Genomic DNA, 24,019 nt, shown 5'->3' on the forward strand with positions numbered 1-24,019 from the left:
GGACAATGTATGGAGAGCCGGAGGAGATGGCGGGGGCGTGATCAGTTTGGCTTAATTTGGTTGACAGTGCACAAATGTGAGAGACACAGAGAGGAGGACCCAAAATGAACACTGTAAGTGGTGGCTACCTGGGTATCTTGTGCCTGGTACCCCCCCAATTCCCGGTCTGATGGCTCAGTACCACCCCCGCCTAATTTTCGGGAAGGAAAGTCCCTGGGAACTGTATTTTCCTATTATTTCAGGATAATGGGAGCTGTGTGAGACATGTCCCTTCTGTGACTACAGATTTGGGTTTAGGTTGCTTCTACTATTGATCTGTATTGATCCAGACCCTCCTCCTACAGCTGTATGCTAATTTAATTTGGTTTTTCTGTTGACATTTTCATTGTATCGTATCTCAGCTCTATTGAGTGAAACTATAAAGCAGTGGTTAATAGAGCCTGACTCATTACCTAGTAGACAGTTAGAGCTTGTGCAAATTACTTTCAATTTGATCAAATGTGCATTGCAGTTTTGTTTTTTGGTGAAAGTGGTTGCTTTTAATGGATGCCTTTAGACTGTGCAAGTTTTCTCATCTTCAATTAATTATGTCGACGTCTTCTACTTCAAAGCATTCATGCCTCCCATAGGTTGTGACATGTTGACTTTGATTAGATTTTGTCTAGTGCTACAGACAGGTTGACATTTTTGGTTCAGAGAAATGTCTTAACAGCAATTTGATAAAATATATTTTAAATCTGTTGCAGTCATGTTCAACATATTCATGAATTGAAACTGAGCAGGGGTACGTTCTACTCTACCCTGAATGACTTCTTCTCTGAAAGGACCTCCTCTCCAAACACTTCGAACAGCCTAACAAGCCACAAGCACTTATTTCATTTCACCTCTTTAACTGATTCCCCTCAGTTTGTCTTGTTGAATAGATTCAGGCTTTAATGTTGTCCCCTATGGTACATTGCTTGAGATAAAGATGTATCCTAAATGAGAAGATGTAAATGTAAACCAATGTAACATTTGTAGTATGGAGGTACACAAGCCTAATTCAAATGTTCCATTTTTCATTTGTCAGTTTTCTTGTTTTGGCCAATTTTGTGGTGATCCAGTGATATTCTCTGCCAGCAGTAACTGTTTTGGCATCAGCTCTCACTCTCCTCAGTCAAATATAGGAGTAAAACCCTGGAGTCAGGTCACCAGAACCCCCGTTGTTTTCCCTGTTGGACTCTGTTGCTGCTGATAACAAAGGATCAATTTCTGCCCTGTGATAGAGAGGCAATTGATCAGCCAGGGTTTCCCTCACAAACAGCAACTCCATCTGTCTGACACAGGAAGGCCCTGAATGACTGAGGGGATGATATGGAATCTGTTGTCTGCTTGTGTATTCAGAAAACATGGCTTTTGCTTTTATGTTGTGTTTTACTTTATTTCTCACTGTTTTGTTCTTTTTCAGAATTTCCCAGTAAGCTCAACGTCAAAATAACAATGTGGGGGAGGATGAGACATTGTTTCACATTTTGATCAGTTGCTTTAGGTGTGCTTTATTCTTTAGAGAGTGAATAATGCCAAGTGATCATTTGTTTATTAGTGCTAGTATAAAAAAGCTCTGCTTAATTGTAATCATAAAACCCGCTATGTAGATACCACAGTGTATTTATTCACAAGTAAACAGAGGAGGCTGTATCACAAAAGAATCCCTTCTGCTATCGTCTGTATCTTTTCTATGTCTGTTCACAAAAAACATACACTGGCATTGGTTACACAGAATTGGTGGTTAAAATCAGTAATTTACTATGTCTGGATACAGGTTCCCTGTATTGTAACACCATACATGAATTTTCATCTTCCACATGTTAACACATTTTTATGTTGCTCCTGTACTGATTGAGTCTTAGGCTGCTCTGACTCTGCATCTGCTAATAGGGGCTTTGTGCTGAATGTCAGTGTTTACTTAGACCTTTAATTGCATTCTCATAAATCCACTGGAAGTGCAATCACTATTGACAGAGAGTGATTTAGCAGTGTGTATTTCTCAGGACATCATTATTGCACTTGGAAGCATTTAAGTATCAAATGCTCAATGCAGAAAGGCAGTCGTTTCTTTGAAAGCACTTAAGAAATGTAAATTTGTGCTTTTGGGTGGAATAAAACATTTTGTTTTCATGGGCTTTTTTGCCATCAGTGGGTAATTTCACCCTTGTGGGACTAATAAAAGATTATCTTATCTTTTCTTAATGACAGAGAATAAATGGTTTTCAATGAAATGGTTCATTTAAGGCTAACCATGAAAGTTAAACATTTGATAAAATTACGTATCTCCTATTGATGGAATTTCTGATGAAAAGCGTGAGTTTTCAAGTTCAGTGTCCAATTCTAGTTTATAATGATCATGGTTTTCCATTCATACAGTTGACACTGTCTCATTCACTCTGGGAGCTGTGTATGTACCACTTATGACTTGGGTCTCAGTGTAGATGTAGAACATCCCTGATTGTCAGGGTGTTCTTGCCTTTTTTGCATTTTGAGATTAATGTTAATGGTTCTGCTGATGCAGTTCTCAGTTAAACGTATGGCTACAGTCTAATAAACAGTAGTAAGAGTGAGACCAATGCTATAATATACTGTAATTCAGTCGTCTGAGTGAAGTGAATGTCTTTCCTAATCAGACATCATCTATCCTTCATCTTTTTTACTTACATGACCACTTGTCTTCCTGTTTACAGGTCCATGGGGCCGCTGTATGGGCAGCGAGTGTGGTCCTGGAGGAAGCCAGAGCAGGGCGGTATGGTGTGCCCATTCTGAAGGCTGGACCACTCTTCACACCAACTGTGATCAGACAGAACGGCCAGACAACCAGCAGAGCTGCTTCAGAGTGTGCGACTGGCACAAAGATTTGTACGACTGGCAGCTGGGTGCCTGGAACCAGTGTGTCCCAGTGTCCATGCGCAGTGCTGGGGTTCAGCGTCCTGCTGTGTGCACACGAGGAGAGGAGGGCATCCAGACCCGTGAGGTGGGCTGTGTCCAGAAAGTGAATGCTGAGCCTGCAGAGGATGCAATCTGTGAATACTTTGAGCCTAAACCACGACTAGAGCAGGCCTGTTTAATACCCTGTCCTCGGGACTGTGTGGTGTCTGAGTTCAGCCCGTGGACTTTCTGTTCAAAAACCTGTGGAATGGGCTTACAGAACCGGATCCGCTTTATTCTAGCTCCACCACTGTTTGGCGGGGCAGCTTGCCCAAACCTGACTGAATTTCAGACATGCCAGCCAGGGGTCTGTGAGGGGGAGGAGAGCCTCTATAGTCTCAGGGTGGGACCTTGGGGGCCCTGCTCTGTTCCACTGCCAAGGCAAGCAAGACAAGCTACCGGACTACCCAGAGATAGTGACAAACCATCCAGAGAAACCGATAAACTTGAGGGAGACAAAAAAGGAGACAAAAAGGCCAGAGGGAGTGAAAAACCATCCAGAGGGGGAGACAAGCAGTCCAGGGAGGGTGTCCTACAGTCTGGTGACACTGACAAACAGTCAAAAGGAGAGGACAAGCAGAGCAGAGAGGGTGACAAACAACACAAAGGAGACAAATCGTCCAAAGATGGTGATAAAGTGCCAAAAGATGGTGAAAAACCATCCAGACCAAACAGAAAACTGAGTAGAGCAAACAGGAAACCTGACAGGCCTTCCCGACAGGCAGACAGGCCCAAACGACAGAAAAAGGCTAAAAACAAGGAGAAAAGAGAGAAAATGAGAGAGAAAGTCAGAGAGAGGTTAAGGGAGAGGGGCAAGTCAAAGGATCCTGAGACGAGAGAACTCATCAAGAAGAAGAGGAACAAGAACCGTCAAAACCGCCCTGGAGCAAAGTTTTGGGACCTGCAGGTTGGCTACCAGACCCGAGAGGTGTCGTGTGTCCACAAGAGTGGGGATGTTGAAGCTCTGAGGTAAGAATGACTGAAAAAATCAAAAGTGGACCTTTTGATAGACTGGAACAAGCACACTGTTACAGACATGCAAATGATACTAAAAATAAACGTCTTTCATGAATCTTAACCAAATGTTATTGGTCGCCAATCGATAAAAAGCTTAACCACAGCTTATGTGCCATAGCCACAAATGTGTCCTAACCTTAACCATTCCAGGATGTCTTGATTGTATAGGGATTCAAGGCACTGGCCAAAGCAATATCCAAAGCCCAACTTTGGCTGGGGACCTTTTTTTCCTCATCTCTCTCTCTCTTGACATCTCTTGTCAGTACTAAACTAGACACTGTTTTAATGTTATGCTACAAGCCCCACCCCAAAACCAAATCTTGGGCTGGTATTTTACAAATATTATAGGGAGAAGTTATCTTAAAAACCTAGGCACAAATTATAAAAAAAAACATTTCATTAAACATTTAAGTCAAAAAATCTTATTCTTTGATAAACAAATGTTTGTGGGTCATTGTCAGAACATTGCATGTTACTGTTGAATACATTGGCTTTAGCGCTCACTGGTTTCAAGTGTCAAGGCTCATAACCCTCAGACATCTGCTGTGTTTTGTTAAAGCATGCGAGCCATCAGTTTTATCCCTGCAAAATGAGATCATCCAAAATCTCACATGAAGGCTCAAGTTTAATTAGTGGACTGCTACTCTAAGGGCCACAGTAATAAATGCCAAAGGTTGCGAAGAAAATTGCTGTCAGTGTCAATTAGTGAGTGTTCTACATCATTTTGCCCATTCCACTTCACCAGTATACATAAAGCTTCTCCCAACGATGGATGCATTAATCAAAGCTTAACTGTAAGGTCCATCCAAAGATGTACAGTCTCTTATCCAGTGAGGTCAATGTCCATGAGGTGTCTGAGAGCTATGCTCTTTGTAGGGATGAATGGCCTCATTCTGTCTGTCTGTTCTTGTGCTACTCTAATAGAGGCCACTGAGCAAGGTCCATTACTTCCTGAGAATATCAAGCCCCCTGTGGTATGCCTTTGCTTTTAATGCAAGGGAGAATGTCAGAAATCATACATCACTTAAACTTCAAACAAGTACCACTCATCATATTATGTTGTCAAGCATGGTAATAATATTTGCTTGATTCACACAGATTAATACCCACAAGAGAGGCAAATATTTCCACTCAGTTCTAGCCACATTCTGAATACAGAGATGGCTGAAAGCTTCAAAGGGACAACACTTGATAGTGATGGCCATATTAATGTTTGCCAAAGCCCCAAAACAATTCATTAACAGTTGGAGACACCAATTCTAATTTTATTTGGTGGCTAAAATTGCCACAATGTGTCCAGGCTTTCATATTGTGATGAACTGCAAATTCCCCCTAAGAAATTTGCAATCTCTTTAAAAGGAATGTTTTTTTTTCTACACTAAATTGATATTTTGTAAAAGGAAGTAAAATACATGCATCATTATGAAAGTACAATAACTTTTATGTTGGAGAAAAAATTGGAGTTTTTTGTTGGAGAAAGGATTTGAGTTTTTGTTGTGTTCACAGTCTCTTGACAATAGTGGAGTAAAAAGATCCTGAAAAGCACGAAGCTAATCAAACTGCTTCAGATGTTTACTATGATGTTTACAATGATCTTTGTCCACCAACTTCGACACTGATGTATTTTGACCATGTAAGAAGCAAAGACAGAGGTGGTATTGTTATGGCAATGCATGAACCATTAACAGAAAGAACATAATTGCTAGGAGGCCATATTGCAAACGATGGGCCATGGGCTTCAGAGAGTATTCAGACCCCTTCACTCTTTGGACACTTTAAATTTAAATTTAAAATGAAATTTTAATTAATTTAACTGCCCCCTCTTAGCAAGCTCTCTACAATATTTGCCCACTTGGACATGGTAAAACCTGGCACATCCTCTCAAGATCCATCAGATTGAATGGAAAGTGACAGTGAACTGCCATCTCTCACAGATGTTCTCTGGGGTTGTCCTGAGGATACTCCAGTGTTGGTCTTAACTGAAAGGTGAACTATTGCCTCAGTCTTAAGCCTTGTACAAGGCTGCATGTAAGAACTTTGACTCAACGATAGCAGGTTCTCCCATCTCTGCAGAGACTTCTGAAGGTATGTTAGGCATGGAGAGATGGTAGTGAATAAGAATATAATAGACAAATATTGAAAAGGTTAGGAATGTTTTCTGAAACCATACACACCAAATAAACTGATCAATCCAATCCCAACAAACCAACAGTTACTCTGGAGCTTTTGGTGGCTACAGTACACTTGGTATCTAGTTACACATTGTCCCTATAGAACAATTCCAAATAAGAACAAATAATTTTGGAACTTTCTTTAAGCAACAACTATGCCCACTTCATGCAGTGATTGTCCTTGTGTGGAAGTAAGTTCTCGAAGAAACTGTTGTTTGTTTTTGTTTTCCACATAAGGACAGGACATAAGGTCTTCTTTGCCAGTAATTTCTTGAGTCTTCAGGAAAAGTTAAGTATAATGTTTTCCCATCGTGGGATTTAAAAAACTATTGTTGCCTCTATATGATCCACTACAACAGGATGGAAATGTGGGGTTGTCTTTGACTTTCAATTCCACAATTTCCTTTTGTGTTGGCTCGGTTTTTCTCATTATAATAACAGAATGTGAATGACTACTGCAGCCGTTAGAGTTGGAGAAAAGCAAAGTCAAGTTGCATCAAAGCACAAACTGTTACATCTTGTACCACTGCTCTAGCTTTATCATAGCAGGATGTTACAGAGAGAAAAAAAACTCAATGAATGCAGGAGAACTCTGATTGGAAAAAAATACTCAAACAAAACACAAAAAACCAAGAAAGAGAAAAAGACCTGAAAGAGCAAACAGTTTATGTGTCCACACATTTTCAGAAAGCCTGCAGAAGTTTAGGAAAACTGAGAAAAAATTTAACTGGTGAGACTAAAAGGGGAGAAGAAGCAGAAAAGAGATGCAGTGTGTCTTTATCCCAGTAGGCCAGTGAGCTTCTGCAAAACACAAGGAAAAAAAAAACAGTCTTACAACTCCGAACTAAATCCCATCATCAAACAAAGCCTTGCTGCTGCGAAGCTGCTGCTGAAACAGATAACAAATTGTTTGGGTTTTTTAACGAACAACTTTCAAACCACATTTATCACATTGGCTGAGTCAGAGAAAGAAAAGCTGAAGAACCTACAGTTGCATTTCACTAGCCTGTGTGTAATCCCTCCACAACAGTTGTCTTAATGATCTACTCTGAAAATGTAGAGGGATATTTTTTCACAACTTGACAAATGTATCTCTCTGCCTCCCTCTCCTTTCTATGCCTCTGTGTCAGCCAGTGACCAGGGGCATTATGTTTGTGGGTTGTTCATTCATTATCTACTGTTGCATCTACATCTTCCTATTTAAACTATCTTTATTATGTATTGTCTGTTTTTTAATTAAGCTTTTTCATGCCATTATTTATTCAATGAAAAATAATGTAGCAAGATAGCAAAGTACTAACCATATTTTTAACAGTTGAACAATTTGCAATACCTAAATGGGCATGGCACAGTTAGTTTTTTCCGACACATTTGTTCCAATGGCACTTACAATGAGTAAAATCACATAATTTAGTTAAATGAACTCGGAGACTGTTACAAGTCAAATACTTCATGCAAAATTACAAAATTGTTGTAGAACCAACAGCAGCTGTAGTTCCATCTTGACTAATGGTATCTTTGTTTTCATCATGTACAGCCTGTGCTCTCAGGAGACATTACCAGTGAACTTCCAGGCCTGCGTCATGACCAAAGACTGCGATGTTACTGAATGGTCAGAGTGGTCAGCGTGCTCCAAGAAGTGCTATGACCCCAACGGCACCAAGGGCGAACGTACACGTACCCGAAAAGTGAGCCAGTTCCCAATTGGTGGAGGAGGAGATTGCCCGGAGCTTGAGGAGAAGGAGCCCTGCAGCCCCCAGGGAGATGAAGTGCCACCCTGCATTGTGTAAGTACAGGACAAGAATAGAGAAAGGAATATAATTAAAGGACAAGTGCTTGTGGTGATATGAATAAATATTACTGATTTATTGAACAGTGTAACTCAACATGAACTCAGACATGGATACATGCTGCTGTGTTGGCTGGGAGTATTCAGATTGGAGATGGGAGGCTTAGGTATTCTGCACTGAATTTGATTTGCACCTCTAAAAGATGATCATCATGTCTGCCATGTTACCTATTTATATTAACATTTCCCTTTTGTCAGTTAAATTAAATTAGACAAATTTGAGTTTGTGATGCTATAAATTTGTCCTGAAAGAAATTGGCCACTGTGTGAACAATCTTCCCATTAACTGAAGAGTCTTTAGAATGCATCTTCAATGATTTTCAAACTTATGCATATGAACGGCATTATATCACTCTGCTTCTAACGGAAACAGTCCTCCAGGTGAAACTCTCAGCTTGTCATTATGAGCAATGCTGACATGATTGCATTGCTTGCATTTAGCGCAGCCTCACAGAGCTATTAGCTTAACTACTCTTTTATTGTGAGTTCACACCGAACACAAACCAAATTTTTTGTATATCGCGTATCGATGAGTTGCTGCGTTGTACCTTCTGTGGAAATGTCGGAGAAGCCAGCAGCGTTATGTGTGGATTCACAAGAACATCCAGATGAGCACATAGTTCAGGGAATTTCACAGTCTTCTGCAGGAGCTTAGTCTGGATGACCAATAGAACCTGAGCCTGAACATTGGTCAGTTTGATGACCTGCTAGCTTGGGTTGGTGCCTGGACCTGAGTACAATGAGTTTCATTCTTGATGCAAATTGGCTTTTGTGACATCGCTTCGCACACACACATTTTTTTGCTCTGGTGATAGATGTGAGTTTTTGTTAGTATTTACATCGCCTGGCACAAGAGATTGAATGTTATGCTTATTCTAGACTTTGTATTGACTTTAATAATTTGTATCACAGTTGGTATGGACCATTGAGCTTTCTATCTTTTTCTTATTTCATGTCATCTTACTTGTCATAGCATGACATTACCAGAGAGCCTAGCTTTAAAGCAGATGATGTCACTTACATTTTATTCAGGATATTAGTGGTTATATTAGCAAGTAACTTGAACTATATACAAAGCTGTCTTTGAGGATACCTATTGTTGGGTAAACTGTGCAGTGGTTTGTGTCTGGCTCTGTGCCAGCAGGATTAGACAAATGGATTGTCTGAGAGGAAGCCGCTGCCATGTCTGGCTTTTGTCTCTTACTCCACGAGGTGTCCCATCCTGACACATCCGCCAATTACCCTTTAAGTTCCTCCTCAGGTCAGGTTCATTAGCTGTGAAAAGTGGATGAAATGATGTGATCATTTCCAGAGGTAAAGTTGTTAAATTGGGCTTTGATCATTTGTACTGCAATGATGGTTTATGAAGAAAGACAAAGCCCTGATGCTACATATATTTCCAGGCCAACTGACTCAACATGTTTACATGCACACCGACATGCCACAGTTATTTTATGTGACAATATTCTGAATTTGACTTAGGCTTAACAGCCTAGTTTGGATGTTATGGATTTGACCTTATTCCAAATTAAACCGTTTCTGATTAAAACATGTGGTATGAACATTCTTTGGACATATGGCAGTTAACGAAACAAGGTCTCTTTGTTTTGACTTTCTGTGCATTATCCACCATGCAAGAAGACCGTTTCCAAGGCTGGTCTATAAAAACATCCATTAGCTAAAGAGAATCCCATATTTCTGGATTATTAAAAATTATGACAGAAGATGAATACATAACAATATACAATAACATATGTTCATGGAAATATTGGTTGGATATTAATTTAAATAACAATTTTATTCGGCAATCATTTTGTAAAGAATAAGGGCAAATGATAGAATTTCTAAAAAATGTCGTTGGGCTAACAGTGCCTAGAATTTAAGCTCTCCATTACAATACTACTTCTAGTGATGTTGACGAGTAACAGATGGTGTTTGTAAAAGGCCAAGACCTCTAAATAAAGATCAATAAATTGTTACATTAAAATATTGAAAGTGGAGTAACCTGCATGACAAACCACAGAGTAAGAATATGTGTAACACATTTGTTTGGCATAAATAAACATCAATGCCAATTTGAATGAGGTTTTCTGACCCCTGGAACAGAATCTATAAGTTCTGGTTTCACTTCAACTCTATAACCCATTTATAACAGGAAATCAATGTCCGTCAACTCCTGCTGTCTTCTCTTTGACAGCAGAAAGAGAAGCAGCACTTCTGTCCATACTGCTGAAGACCTGCTCTGTCTGAGTGACCCCATCTGTGCAACTTAAAGCACCAAGATGCAATGCTTTCCCAGGGGCCTCATTGTCCCGCAGCAGTTCTGAGAGACACACAGAGACCTCGCTCATGAATATGGAGCCTTTCATTGGCGACCTCAAATGAATTCCATTATCAGTTGAGATGGAGGCAGGGGGTTACAGTTTCTGACCTCAGGGTAGAAACTGCAATGGTTTATTGCTGAAGCAGACTGCTGCCATTTCAGTAACCACACACATAAACCCCATGTATGAATAGCCGATGCAATTAACAACCTCCTTTCTGCTTTAAAATTGAGTCTTGGAGAGCACTCAGTGGACAGTCTGGATGAATTGCAAATCCTGAGGTGCAGTGTAAACAGAGATCTAAGGTCAACAACACAAAAAGTCTATCTAACAATGTTTGCTACTGCGATTCACTCAGCCACAACCAATGCTATTCAGTGCCCGCAAAAAGCCATCGGCACTGTGAGCCACAAACAAACACACTTTTTGGAATAAAATCACAATTTGAATTTATGTCCTGATGCAACATATGTAAATCTGTGTACACTTCTCATTCCGTTTCATGTTATTAAAAGAAACTAGGTGGTAAATGATCTGTATTTATATAGCGCTTTTCTAGTCTTATAGCACTTTTCTAGCAATTTGGGGTTGAGTATCAACCCCAAGAACACTTTGGTAAGTGGAGTGAGTAAGACTGGGATCAAACCGCCGACCTTCTGGTTAGAGGAAGACCAACTGAAGCCCTTAAGCCACAGCCAGTTTAGTGTTTAACCAATTAGCCATTGATAAATGGCTTTTTATCAAGAAAAGTTTAACTTGAAAAAGTTCTTTTGATTCCATAAAATAAATTTGTGAGAGAAAATTCTTAACATCTTTATTTCTTTCAAATTTAGGGACATTTTCATTGTCTCAATAGGAAATTTTGTCGGATCACCATAAACACACATACACATACAGTATATATATATATATATATATATATATATATAAATGCATCTGTTAAGATCTGTTAATATCTGCAGTGTTAAGACCATATCACATTGAAATTAAATTATAACATTCAAAGTGGTTTTGATGGTAAAACCAGATGCACATGAACACTGAAATGTATACAGATGTTTGGATCCTGAGAAGCTTCAATTATACCAAATGTAACCATTGATTTAGTTATAAATTGAATTAGTCACAGGAAAGGAAGCTTAATATCTGACAGCATTAGCTTCACATACCCCTGTGGTCAATATGAATTGTGTTTGGACCACACCAATATACCAATAGTCAATAGTCTGTGTGGCAGCAACTCAACACATGATGATAGATCTCCCTCCCCTTCCTCTTTTGGTCTTTCTCTCATCCACAACACTTGAAAATATATTAATAGATGTGACCATTTTTACTCTATTCTAGTATAATAATAGTATGGGGAGTACAAACTATATACAAACTCTTCTTGTTTCCACCTTTGGCCTCAGATACAGCTGGAAGACCACAGAGTGGACGGATTGCAGGGTGGATGTGCTGCTCAGCCAACAGGACCGTCGGCGTGTGAACCTTACAGGGTTGTGTGGAGGCGGGATTCAGACGCGGGAGGTCTACTGTGTCCAAACCAGCACTGATGCACCACCCAACCTCAGCTCACTCAGGAGTAAAGAAGGTACATTTCGCAGCATATCTTCCATGGTGTCTCTACTACTCCACTCACTATGGTTTTATATACAAACAGACTTTTGAGATGATACATTTATTCATCATTTTGGACGTAATTAACCAAATATAAATGTCCCTGCCTGTGTTTAGCATCATATAATATATAGTAAAACTAGTGTTAATTAAATAAATTGATTTCTATGTTTAAAAACACATGAAAGAAAAAAGGTTCATACACCAAAATGTTTCTATGTCTTCATAAGTGTCCACCGGTGTGTTGCTGCATCTGTTTGTGATTTTCACGGATAGATTCTGAGGAGGCCGTCAGAGGTCTGAGGTTGAGCAGTTTGGCATTTCTTACAGTTTAGATATGCCACGTTAAGGAGGGAGATACATCCAAATGACATGCTCAACTAACGCTATAGGGCTCACATTTTGCTTTGCCATATAAAAAGATTCTCCAAATGGTGTTGCTTTGGCTACAAACTGAAGCCATCTGTGTATATGTTCCTTGTTTACCAGGTCTCTTTGACAAACACAGGCATACATTCGTCACACATTAGCAAGTTATTTTGTCCAATATTATTTGGAGATCTGTTTGATTAGTTTAGTATTTGCTGTAATAATTAGCAAATAATTAATCAAAAACAATGGCTTTGTAAAGTACATGTTTCTAATGCTTGCTGATTAAAGAATCGGACAACGAAATCAGAACTATGGTGACTAGCTTGATAAAAGGTCTATTCATTTTGATTAATAGCTATTTAAATGTTAATAAATTGTTTACTACTACCAATATGTTTGCTCTGAAATTGTGACAAATTTACAGAACTTGACATCCATAATAATTTTAATAATGGCAGTAATAATAATGTTGTTTTTGTCAAACAAACAATTTATTGGCCTTTTGGGTGTCAAATTAGAACGCATCATCAGAACTAACACAGATATATTTATCTCAATGGAGTGGATGGTGGATATTATGTTAAGATCGGAATAATTATCATGTGCAGGTTTTTCTGGCTGAAATAAGGCGGGGGTGGGGGATCACATATGTCCCAGGCCAAATTGGTGATTATAAGCAGTCGATTACTATAACCTAAATGCGTAGTGTCTGTATGATAGTCCCTGAATTTAAAGGTTCTCTCTCTCTCTCTGTCCCTCCGTCTCTCTCCCTTCCATGTGGCACTGACTGGCAAACAGACAGAGACACACTTGACACCGGCTCGGCTGACATCTCTGCCTCACGACAGTTTAAACGTTGATTTGTTTGAAATGAAGCCACAAGATCAACACTGATCACCACATCATGATCAATATTTTTCTTAGATGAGTAAAATCTTTCCTCATAGCTGTGCTCAGCTCGTCTCTCATGCTGACACACACATTGACACACACCCCACAACATCAACGCTGATCATCATATAGATTGATCCTTTTCTTAAATGAGTTAAATCTTTCACCAGAGCAGCTTGCATTCATCAGCCCATCCCACTTGCTCTCTCTCTCTCTCTCCTGCTGACACACTTACACACACACAAACAGTGTAATTGGATACGTGTGTAAACTCAGTCTGGGTAAAAACAACAGAACTTTAATGTATGGAGCTGGAGGAGATGGCGGCGCGCTCGGTTTGGCTCAATTCAGTTGGCACAGTGCGCAGTGCAAATGATAGAGAGACAGCCAGAAGCAGTAACATACTGACAGAGCCAATAAAGACTGTAGAACATAACTTTTTTACGGCCCAAATGTGTGTGAAAGACCCCAAATGATCACTGTGAGCTGACTTATGGAACTGTGCATGGCTGTGTGGATGTCTGCCATGGACCGGTGGTGCTGTGGCCGGGCTGTGCGCCTTCTCCCTTGGGCTTTGGAGCTGTCCATGGTCCTTGCATCCTTAGCCAGGTGGAATCTTTTAAATAAAACCATGGAATGGAAGTAATGCTTTTGTTTTCAGTGTCTGCATAGGCTACTCACTATATGGGGTCTATGTTAGCAGCAAACTCATAGCAGAAAGACTTAACACTGGATACTTTAGCATCTGTTTGCATCTATTGCAAGTTATATCGTCATTGCAACATTCAGCAACGTTATCTCATGTTTTCCTAATATTGTGCAGCCACAACAGATTCACAAAGACTAAGAAGTGAAAAAGAAGATAATTGCATTGCATTCCACTGCATGACATATTGCAGACATATAAGTAGTAGTATATAAGTATTTTTATGGGACTGTAAATACTTTAAGCAAAGCCAATGATGAGGATCGACAGGTTCTGATACTTGTCACTCCATATGAATAACACATCACTTCAGTCCGAGCTGAGCTGGCTCCCCATCCACTGCAGTATTCAGTTAGTTATTGTATTGGCCACTTCACTGCATAGTCTGGCTTTATATTTCAAAACATTTCACCCCTTACTCTGCTCTGAGACCCTGGAGATTGGATAATCAACAGCCTCACAATCCGGGTTTAAAACAAAGGGTTTTTATGCTTTTATGGATGTAGCTTCTACACTGTGGAACAAACTCTCAACATCAGATCAGCAGAATGAGTGTCTCTGATTTTCAAAACTCGCCTGTATAAACTAGTATTTTTATTATAATGTTTAAACATTGTTATTCTATTCTTTATTTTATCTGTTTAGTTTTAGATGGATGGATGTACAGATAGATGTACTTTATTGATCCCATATTGGGAAATTATTGTTTTCATTACACTTTGTACTTTTATATATCCCCTTGCTTATGAGATGACAAAATGAGCTTTTAGGCATGAGGTTCCTTCACACACACACACACACTGAAGTCATGACTTCTGTTCCAGCCCTGCACACAGTCACTGAGTCCTCCCCCTATCAGCCATGTGTGAAGCAGAGATGAGAATTAAAGTGGTTTCCCTCTAGATATTAAATCTGGGACTAAGCTATATGAAAATGAATGTGAACGTATGTGCATAAGCCACACAGAGATGATAGCAGATGAAATATGAGCTTTCATGTAAATTTGGTGTCATTACTGAGCGCACATCGGCACCGGCACAATAAGTCTCAGCCCGTCTGGCTTGGGGAGGCTGAACTGGCGTCTGTTTGCTAGAAATTATTCAGATCAGACCACGTGCTTTCATCTTTCAGCATCACGACTGCACACTGCCAGTTCTGCGGCAAACCTTGCAATTTCCACCATACCGCTACATATTGTCAGGATGAGATAGGAAATAGTGGCTGCACCCCCAGCCACGCTGCCCCTGCCTGCATGTTAGCATGTAATTGTTATGGAGAGTGTTTTTTGGCTTGAAGGGGGACGTTAATGAAGGTATTATGACAGTTACCAGATTTGGCTTTCAGGTGTGTGACTAACAAAAGGACAGCAGCAGGCAGAGAAAAACTGAGGAGAAAGAAAATTGGAACGTGTGAAGAGGCTTTACCCAGCATCACACCTCCTCCCTCTTCTCCCCCTGTCTTTGTTGTGTGTTAATGTCATGTATAATTTTAGCTTCCCCTCAACTTGGATGATGTAAATGAGAGTCTTTATCCAACCCACATATTCATTTCCACATTTCCTTGTTGCCCTTTTTTTTAAGTGGTTCCTGTGTTAGCTACACCTAATTCCCTCACATCAGAGGTTGTATTTGGTGAGCAAAGCACTGCAGATATATCTGTATTTGCTGTGGTTAACACCAGTATTCCACTCTCAGGTAGCACTAAACCAAGATAAGGGGGAAATAACCTGGTTGTTCTTATTTACCTGGAACCTGATCATTTTTATATCATCAATGATTTCAGACTTGATTATTTCCATCATTTATCTACAATCCAGAAGATATAATCGTGTATACAACTGCTGTGTTTTACAGTAGAACAGAACCAAGTGAGTGAATTAGTATTTGATGTGCAGCTCTTGTGAATGATATCATCTGCTAAGGAACGTGGATACCCTTCAACATCTGCTCATGTAGAAAACATGAAACAATAATGTTTTAAGATGTAGGTGAAGTCAGGGAGAAGAAGCCAGGACGAGTGTGCTTTGATTTAGGCCCACAGAAGGAGGAGTGAATAATTACATACAAATGAATGTACAACTGAAGGTAGTCCGCTCCATGGGGACCCGCTCAGTTTAATTTGACTTTTTTGTCTCAGGCTGTACCACTGAAGTCAGAAGACTGCTGTGTTTGTTGATTTGAGCCCAACGATGGCAGGTGGATATATTTTTCTTCCAAAATTTGCCAATTGACAAGTGAGAACTTTGATGCCAGATAGAAATATCATGATATTAACGAATGGAATCTGAGAGCCATCCGTGTGGCAAAGTGTGAAAAGAGAGCGCCTCATTGCCAGACTAAATACTGTATCGGATGATTCTACATAGACAGAGATTATAGGTTCAACTATAATTATTTGAATCATTTAATTAATTAATTTATTGTATTTAATTTATTCTCAAATCCAAAAAAAGGTTGTGTATATGGATAATTATTCAAATTGTATGTATTTATTTAGCTGTAAATATAATAAGAACTGTTTGCTACTCTAAGTCACTGAGGGGCTGTGGATATGAGATTTTGTACTGTTTAAGTTGAGCCTCGCTTTTTTTTCTGAACATGAAACCTGACTGCTCATTGGTGGAAAGCTAGATTATGAGATGTGTGGTTACAAAATAACGGTACAAATTATCAGAACAATGGAACTGCCACAGTATTTTAAGAAATGTTAATAAGTAAGAACAAGGTGTAATGGCACATATATCAATCTAAAATTGCCAGAAGATAGACAGGAGGAAAAAGTGACAACTACTTGGAGAAAGAAAGCACATGAGAGCAGTTGGATGACCACTGCCTTTGCCTTTGAGAGCACATGAAGTCAATAGAGGAAATACATCTTCAGCCAGTGTCAGCAGCAGCACTCTGCTTCTGAATGTCTCTTCATGTGTGAAAGCTCTTATCAAGACCACAGCAACTGTATCACTTTCTAGTTCTCGTATCAGAGCATGCAGTGGTTGATTTCATTGTGATGAATGGAGGAATTACCCTGATGTAATTTTATCATTTTGCTTTCAAGGATGATCAGACTGAGATAGGATAGTGTGGCAGTAATGTCTCAGAACACTCATTATTCCCAGAAGCTGCTACCACCCCATATTCCTGCTTGTTCCTGATGAGATTTATTCACAATATGAAATATTTACTCAGTCCTGCACTTGTGCAAAGATTACTGCTCACGCCATCACTGTTTATTATTCTACATCCTCAAATGGTTTTTATCATAAGAAGCTTTGCATTTTCCTGGGTACATATTTTACTGCCAGTTTCTCTATTTCTTTCAGAGACAACAAAATGTGAACAGTTACTGTTAGCATAAGTTTAACTTGTATCAGCTGTTTGCCACAATTTTCTCTACTGGCTCTGATCATTATACCGCTTCAGGGAGCAAACAGTGACAAGCAATACAACAGCTGTGCCACTTTGATGTCTTGAATCCTAAGTAGGAACAGAACTGGGAGTAACGTTATTGATGGCACTTGGCATGGTGGCACAGGGCTGTGGCCTCGGAGGTTCCTAATTTGGTGGCTGGAGGAATAGCACAGAGAAAGCTAGACCATCTGGCAACAGAGTTACCTGAGCAAGGTCAATGTGTGTGGAGATTTCCATTAATCAGCCTTTGTTATGGTTGTGGAGAGCTGCTCAAATGGTATGAGGCAGGGCGAGAACAAAGAAGCTATTGTCCTCCAAAATATGAGAAGCCACATGATCAGAAGAAATGTCAGACTCTTTAGTTAGCGTGCTAACACTTGGCATTTGCTTCAGCACCCGTTAGTGCAGTGGCATATTTGCAAATTGTCTGTTTAATACCTCCCAGTGCTATGTTATAGCTACTTAGAACATTGGATTTATTTTATGCCACTCAGCATTTCTGATACCTCATGGCCAAACAAAGCAGAATTGCCCATTTATGTATGTTCAAAACATGTCTGAGGTATCTCAACAATTAGATAGAAAGTCATTATATTTAGTACAGAAATCCATGGTTCCCACGATGTTGACTTTCATCATTGTTACACATTGCATTAGATGGGTTGCCATGGAATTATAACATCAGCTGGGCAAAGCTAGAATAAGTAACCTTGCAAAGTAGGTAAATGCCCTAAGGCCTTGAAAACTTTTCCACATATCTTTTGTCAGACCAAATAGCTCCACTTCAGGTCTGTGCATGTGCTGTAGAGTAGTAGATACTTTGTGAACTAGTAAATACAACTACAACTAAATGCATTATACTTTTCTGAAGTTGGGTGCAAAGGCAGCCTGATTCTGCTTCAATATGAAAACCAAAACTAAGATGACTAACATCTTAAACACAACTTCTAATGGTGATGATGACCAGACTGCTCTCTTCATTCTGCACAAAAATATAGGCACGCTCACACCAGCATTTAGATCAAAACAATACTTACCTTCGTGCAGCTGCGCAAAGCTGGCCGCATAGCTTGCATTCATGAGTAATTGTATAAAATGCAAATGAATGTATAGTCCCATAATTAAGAATGTTGGACATTTGTCAGGGATGGACAGATGCAAATGTATTTCTCAATCTTCTTATTAAGGTCTTTTCAGAGGGTCTTTCCATTATGCAAGGTGCTCTTAAAATAGACTCCTAAAATGCTAATCACAAAGTGCTACGTATATCGACAATCAATGGATGCATACCCAAACACAATAATTTGAAAGCAGCAGATGTGCGTGTCCAGAACAAGTCACATAACACCTTTTTCATGGCTGTGGCACACACAGAAAGCTGCCGCAGAAAAAAGGAAAACACAATTTTGTTTAAGCAAGAGTGTCACCTGTAAATGTACCATTTGATAGATACAACTTTGAGATGGTATGTAATTCATTTTGTGTAATTCCCAGTTTCCAATTTTATGCAATTCCCCGAGCAAAATATTAGCGCTCTTGTTATGCGGCATTCCACAGTTCCCTGGTGCCACTGAATTCCCAATCCCAAAAGCAATTACATCAACCAATTCCTTTTTTTTTCAACATAACACACATTTACCAACTGTGAAGAAAAATAAACTTAAAAGTCCATTTAAGAAAAACATCTTTGATAAAAAGTTGGCAATAGATTATTTCATGTCACACTATATGACATATATCATCTGCTCTTGTGTTACATGGGTGCTCAAGGGCATGCCACGTGCACACACACTTAAGTGACGCTATTAAAGGACGCACCTTTGGCCAAGCGAAGGTAATTTGCATGTGGATGAGGCTGCTGTGGCACAGTGAGAATGATTCATCAGCCTGACGACCTTGAAGAGAGTCACCTATAGCGGTTTGGAGCTGAGGTCTGCAGAGAATGAGACCAAATGGTATTCTGCTGCTGTGCTGGGAAAATAAAAAAAAAGGGTTGGAAGGTTTTGGAAGTTTTGGGCACTTGGGGGTGATGTGACTAAAACTTTAGCATTTATGTGGCTTTGATTTTAACTGAATGGATTTCTTTCTGGGGGGATATTGGATCTGAGAGGCTCTTCTAAAGAACCAACATTTCGGTCTTTTTTTTTTACAAAGTGGTTTGTAAGACTGGACATGAAATGCTGTAATATCTGCACAGGATATAAATAGTCTATTACAGTTTTGGAAGTGAATGTAAAATACTGATGTAAAAGGTAGAAATGTATATTTTGCAACAGCATTATTATTATTATTATATTTATTGTTAGATGACTTCTGCAGCGGGGGCAATAGGGGAAATCAGGTTGCTCCTGTGGGTCATGTACAAGGGTAAGTGGACCTATATGGTCATTTAAGTTGGAGGAATGTTGCATGGTTATAGATGACATAAATAGTTGAACATGTGGTTGAAATCTTTTGCAGACTTTAACATTTTTTTCTTTTTCTCTTTACTGTATCCTGATCCATTTTAATGAAAATTACCTTGTTTTTTAACAGATCATGATTCCAACATTTTGCCATTGATTCTGTCTGTGTCTCCTTAGCATTGCGACCAGTGGATAGCAATCTGTGTCTGGGCATCTCACCGAACACCACCCAGCTCTGCCATATTAGCTGTCCAGTAGAGTGTGAGGTGTCGTCATGGAGTGCCTGGGGACCCTGCACCTATGAAAACTGTCAAGACCAAGCAGCCAAGAAAGGTAAGGGCTCACTTAAAGAATTACTTTGGGTGATAAATACATTGGGCGCCTCAGATGTCAGATTTCTGACACAAGCACAAGTGTGATTTCATACATGCTGCTATTGGCTGTGCATTACAGAGAGACTGACTGACTCAGGGTCATGACAAAACAGCTCTGGATAGACAAAAACAGCCAGAAAGCTTATTCTCCATATTATTTGTTAATAGGGTGCTAGGGTGGATTGATAACTTAAAGGTCCAGTGTGTAAGATTTAGGTGAAAGGGATTTTTGGCAGAAATTGATTATAAAATAATCCTAGTGATGTTTTCACTGTTGTGTTTCATCTAAATTATATAAATTGTTGTTTTCTTTATCATAGAATTGGCTCTTTATATCTAAAACTTTATATTTACATGGAGGTGGGTCCTCTCTGTAAAGGCTGCCATGTTTTTTTACTGTCCAAACTGGACAAACTAAAACCTTTTGAGTTTTCATGACAATCAATGTTCACCACAGGTTCTCCTTCATGCTGAGAAGGGGAGGGTGAGATGAGGAGTATCCACTTGCAACATGAAACTTCACCCCTAGATGTCACTTAATTCTACACACTGCTCCTTTAAAAAGGAGCTACAGTGATAACACCAGTGCAAGATTTCTAACTGGAAGCGTTCAGAGAGGCCACACAAAAAGCAGAGTGCTCTGAAAAATCATACACTCTCTTCTCATTGGCAAGAAAAATCAAAACGATGCTGCCACTTAAAAAACAAAACAACTAAAACACAAAATGAATAGAGTGGGAGCAAAGCATCATCATCTCCCATTCATATTTTTTTTAGCTCTGGTGGCAGGTTATGCTGCTCCATCAGCGGGGTGGGCACAAATGCTGCTTCAGCCCTTAATTATCCCTGGAACAGCGGCGTCCTCCATGACTAATGCATGTTGACTCTGCCTTAATGAAGCGCCTCAAATGAAAGGGATGGTTGGAAACTCTTCTCCATGTATCTTAATGATGGATCCGCTCCCACTCGCTCTTGTGCTCACTAAGCCACTTATGCTTTCACTGTCGTCTACTCTGTGTTGTGCGAAGCGAACATGAACACACGCACATCCTTAAGTCTGTGCATCCTGGTTCTCATTATACAGAGAGATATGGACTCAAAATGTGTCCTCCTGGCTTTAAATCTTTTGATCATCCGGCACTGAACATGGGAATCAGTTGGCTGTGATTAGAGTCACTATTGTTTTCAGTTTTTTGACCAGCATCTAGTATTTATCTGTTCGGTATTATTAACAGTTGGGGCTGAAGAATCTAATTGGGACCCCCCTTACCAACATGGTCAAGACAAGTAGCAAGATTTGAATTGCATTATTTGTTTTTTTTTATAAATGCAACTCGAGGCTTGTGTGTTTATATAGGATACATTTATATTAAATATAATCACACATCAACAGCTTATTTTGTTTCTAAAAATGTTATCCGATGATACAGCTGGCTATAATGTTTTCCTACTACTCTGGACATCACACACAGGTCTATTGACATTACGTCATAATTGATGATCAAAATCACAAGCATCCGTGGAGTGTTGGACTACTTAAAATGTTTGATGACAATTTGATGATTGTCCAAAAGGATACAGTTGACAGCTTTACACTGAAGCTGATCAAGGTACTGTTGCCATAGACTGGTGCAAACTTTTGAGGGTCCTGAAATGGCACAATGCAGATTAAGCCAACAAAGTTGAGTCACATTGGTGTGGGTTTGAAATTGTGAAATTGAGTTTGGGAGTTCCAAGTCCTGTTAAGGAGAGGGCCAGATATACAGGATACAAATCCATATGTGCTATACCATTGCCACATGGGAGTAAGACCCAAATTTATTAAATGACACATCACTTTTTTTCTCTTCCTGTTCTTCTCTCCATGTCTTTATGCCACTTTGCCATGTTCTGCCGTTTCACTATTTTATGACTCTTTGTAATTGTTTGCATGTCTTTGTGGTCTTTTTGTGCATTTATGGAGTAATGCTACTTTGAGGTCTTATCCCATCTCTTTATGCTGATTTTCTCTCTTTGAGGTCATATTGTATCTCTCTGTAGAAGTTGTGAATGTCTTTGTGGTATTAGGACTTGACTTTCCAAGACATATTAATAGTCATTTCATGTAGAGGCTCTGACCCGTGCCCTGTTGGCCTATTTAGTAATCCATCCATCACTGGGGATCTTGTCTCCCCTATATCATCACAAGTAAGCTAAAGCACATTTGAAAATGAGCAGAGTAAGAACACATTGTATTTGCATTTTGACAGAACTTGGCTAGATGTGGACGTATCATAAATGTTTCATCAGGCCTCTTGGAAACCTAGTGCAGAGTTATCCAGAAAAGGTCACCGAAATCTGTGCTGTGTAACTTCAAACAGTGGGATGTGATTAAAGGTGCTATATGTAAGATTTCTGCAGCCCATATTCAAGAGTTGAATTCATTATATTGTTTTCTTCTCCCTTTATTGAGTCTTTCCTCTCTTCCTCTGTGGGTTGCCATTGTCAAGCTGTGCTTAAGACTACTGGTGGTATCCTTTACTCTAGTCTACTCATTAATAACAGGTTTTTATACATTACATACATACATTTATTACATTGAAAAACATATAAATCACACGTCATTTAAATCATATTACTAAAGATAAACAGAATGATCAAACATCGGTTTACACCTGAGGTAAGATCAACCAATCACAACGAGTGACACCACAGATTGCAATATAACTATATTGCTTATGCCTGATTGCAGGTGGTGCTTTTGGATGGCTCCGAGATCGAGACTCCAGCCTTTAGCCGTAAAATGAGAACATGTTCTAAACAGATGATTATAGTCTGCACCAGTGTGGACCCAAACAATTTACATGATTAAAAAGTGGAACAGCTGTTGGCTTGCCACAGCCTCTGTCTCAGTGGATTCCATTACTGTAGACCAGATTATTCTAACCAGGCCAGCATTTTGACGGTGGGCCTGGGGTAGTGTCTCCTCTGACCACTGGCACATCTGCTTGCTCTAATGCAGGGCTCACTACTCCAAGAAATATTTCAACTTTCTCACACTCACATTATCCTTGAATTAATTTAAACTAATCATGATCTTTGTAGTATGGACATCAGGTCCAAATGCAGCAAAAGTAATGCGTAAAAAAAACATGAGGTACTATGTTAAACTATGAGGTCATTAACAACTTGAGACTTGTTGAGGTCTCATGCGAGACTTTGACCTGATTATTATCAACTTAAAAATCAAGCAGGCACAACTAAACAGATGAGATGATCTAAAACAGTTTATCAGAATCTCAAGACTGCATCTTGAGATGCTTTTTCAAAGTACTCATCCATTCAGACATTGATGGACGGGTGTGGTGGCATATGATGAATACTTTATCAAGCCACTGTAATCCTAGGAGTGGCCTAAATGCACATGAATGTACAATTTTTGGTAGTTATGAACATTGCACATTGATGCTGAATTAAAGGAAATGTCTGAGGTTGCACTAGTTTATCCTCTGCACTGTTTGATGTGTTCATTAGTCGTACTTGAAAGGATGTCAGGGCGGTGAAATGGAAAAACATTTACAGTATTTGGACGCAGTTAATTATTTAAGATAAAATCTGTAACTAGAGATTTACCCTTTCAAATTGTGAGTTTAGGTTTTCACCTCTACCTTTAACTTAACCCTCACTATCACATCCCCTTGAGAATCATTGAACATCCTTACTATCACGCGCTGATGTCATGTAATAAAGAATCACATGTATGTGTATTGAGTCAAAATGAAGCATCTAGCTTTGACAGCAGCTGCATGGGCTACACTGTTATCTTGAACCAATGCCATTCATAATACACCCTGCTGATAGCAAGTGAGTGATGCCTGATAGAATTGAATTCCCTGCACCCCAAGACTCATCTTCCTTCATACAAACCCTCCCCCATCTTAGATGA

The 24,019-nt window shown here is 39.5% G+C and overlaps 1 protein-coding gene across 1 annotated transcript in view; it reads left to right on the top strand.

Annotated features, from left to right (window-relative positions):
• The window catches only part of thsd7aa (thrombospondin, type I, domain containing 7Aa), a 133,317-nt gene that overhangs the window by 56,322 nt on the left and 52,976 nt on the right, over positions 1-24,019 (top strand). The window contains exons 2-5 of the mRNA XM_069516457.1: positions 2,718-3,927; positions 7,684-7,932; positions 11,732-11,913; positions 19,898-20,053. Of these exons, the coding sequence (XP_069372558.1) occupies positions 2,718-3,927; positions 7,684-7,932; positions 11,732-11,913; positions 19,898-20,053 (1,797 nt within the window). The remainder of the gene's footprint in view (positions 1-2,717; positions 3,928-7,683; positions 7,933-11,731; positions 11,914-19,897; positions 20,054-24,019) is intronic.

This window comes from Paralichthys olivaceus, chromosome 20 (genome assembly GCF_024713975.1).
Source record: "Paralichthys olivaceus isolate ysfri-2021 chromosome 20, ASM2471397v2, whole genome shotgun sequence".
Lineage (NCBI taxonomy): Eukaryota > Metazoa > Chordata > Actinopteri > Pleuronectiformes > Paralichthyidae > Paralichthys > Paralichthys olivaceus.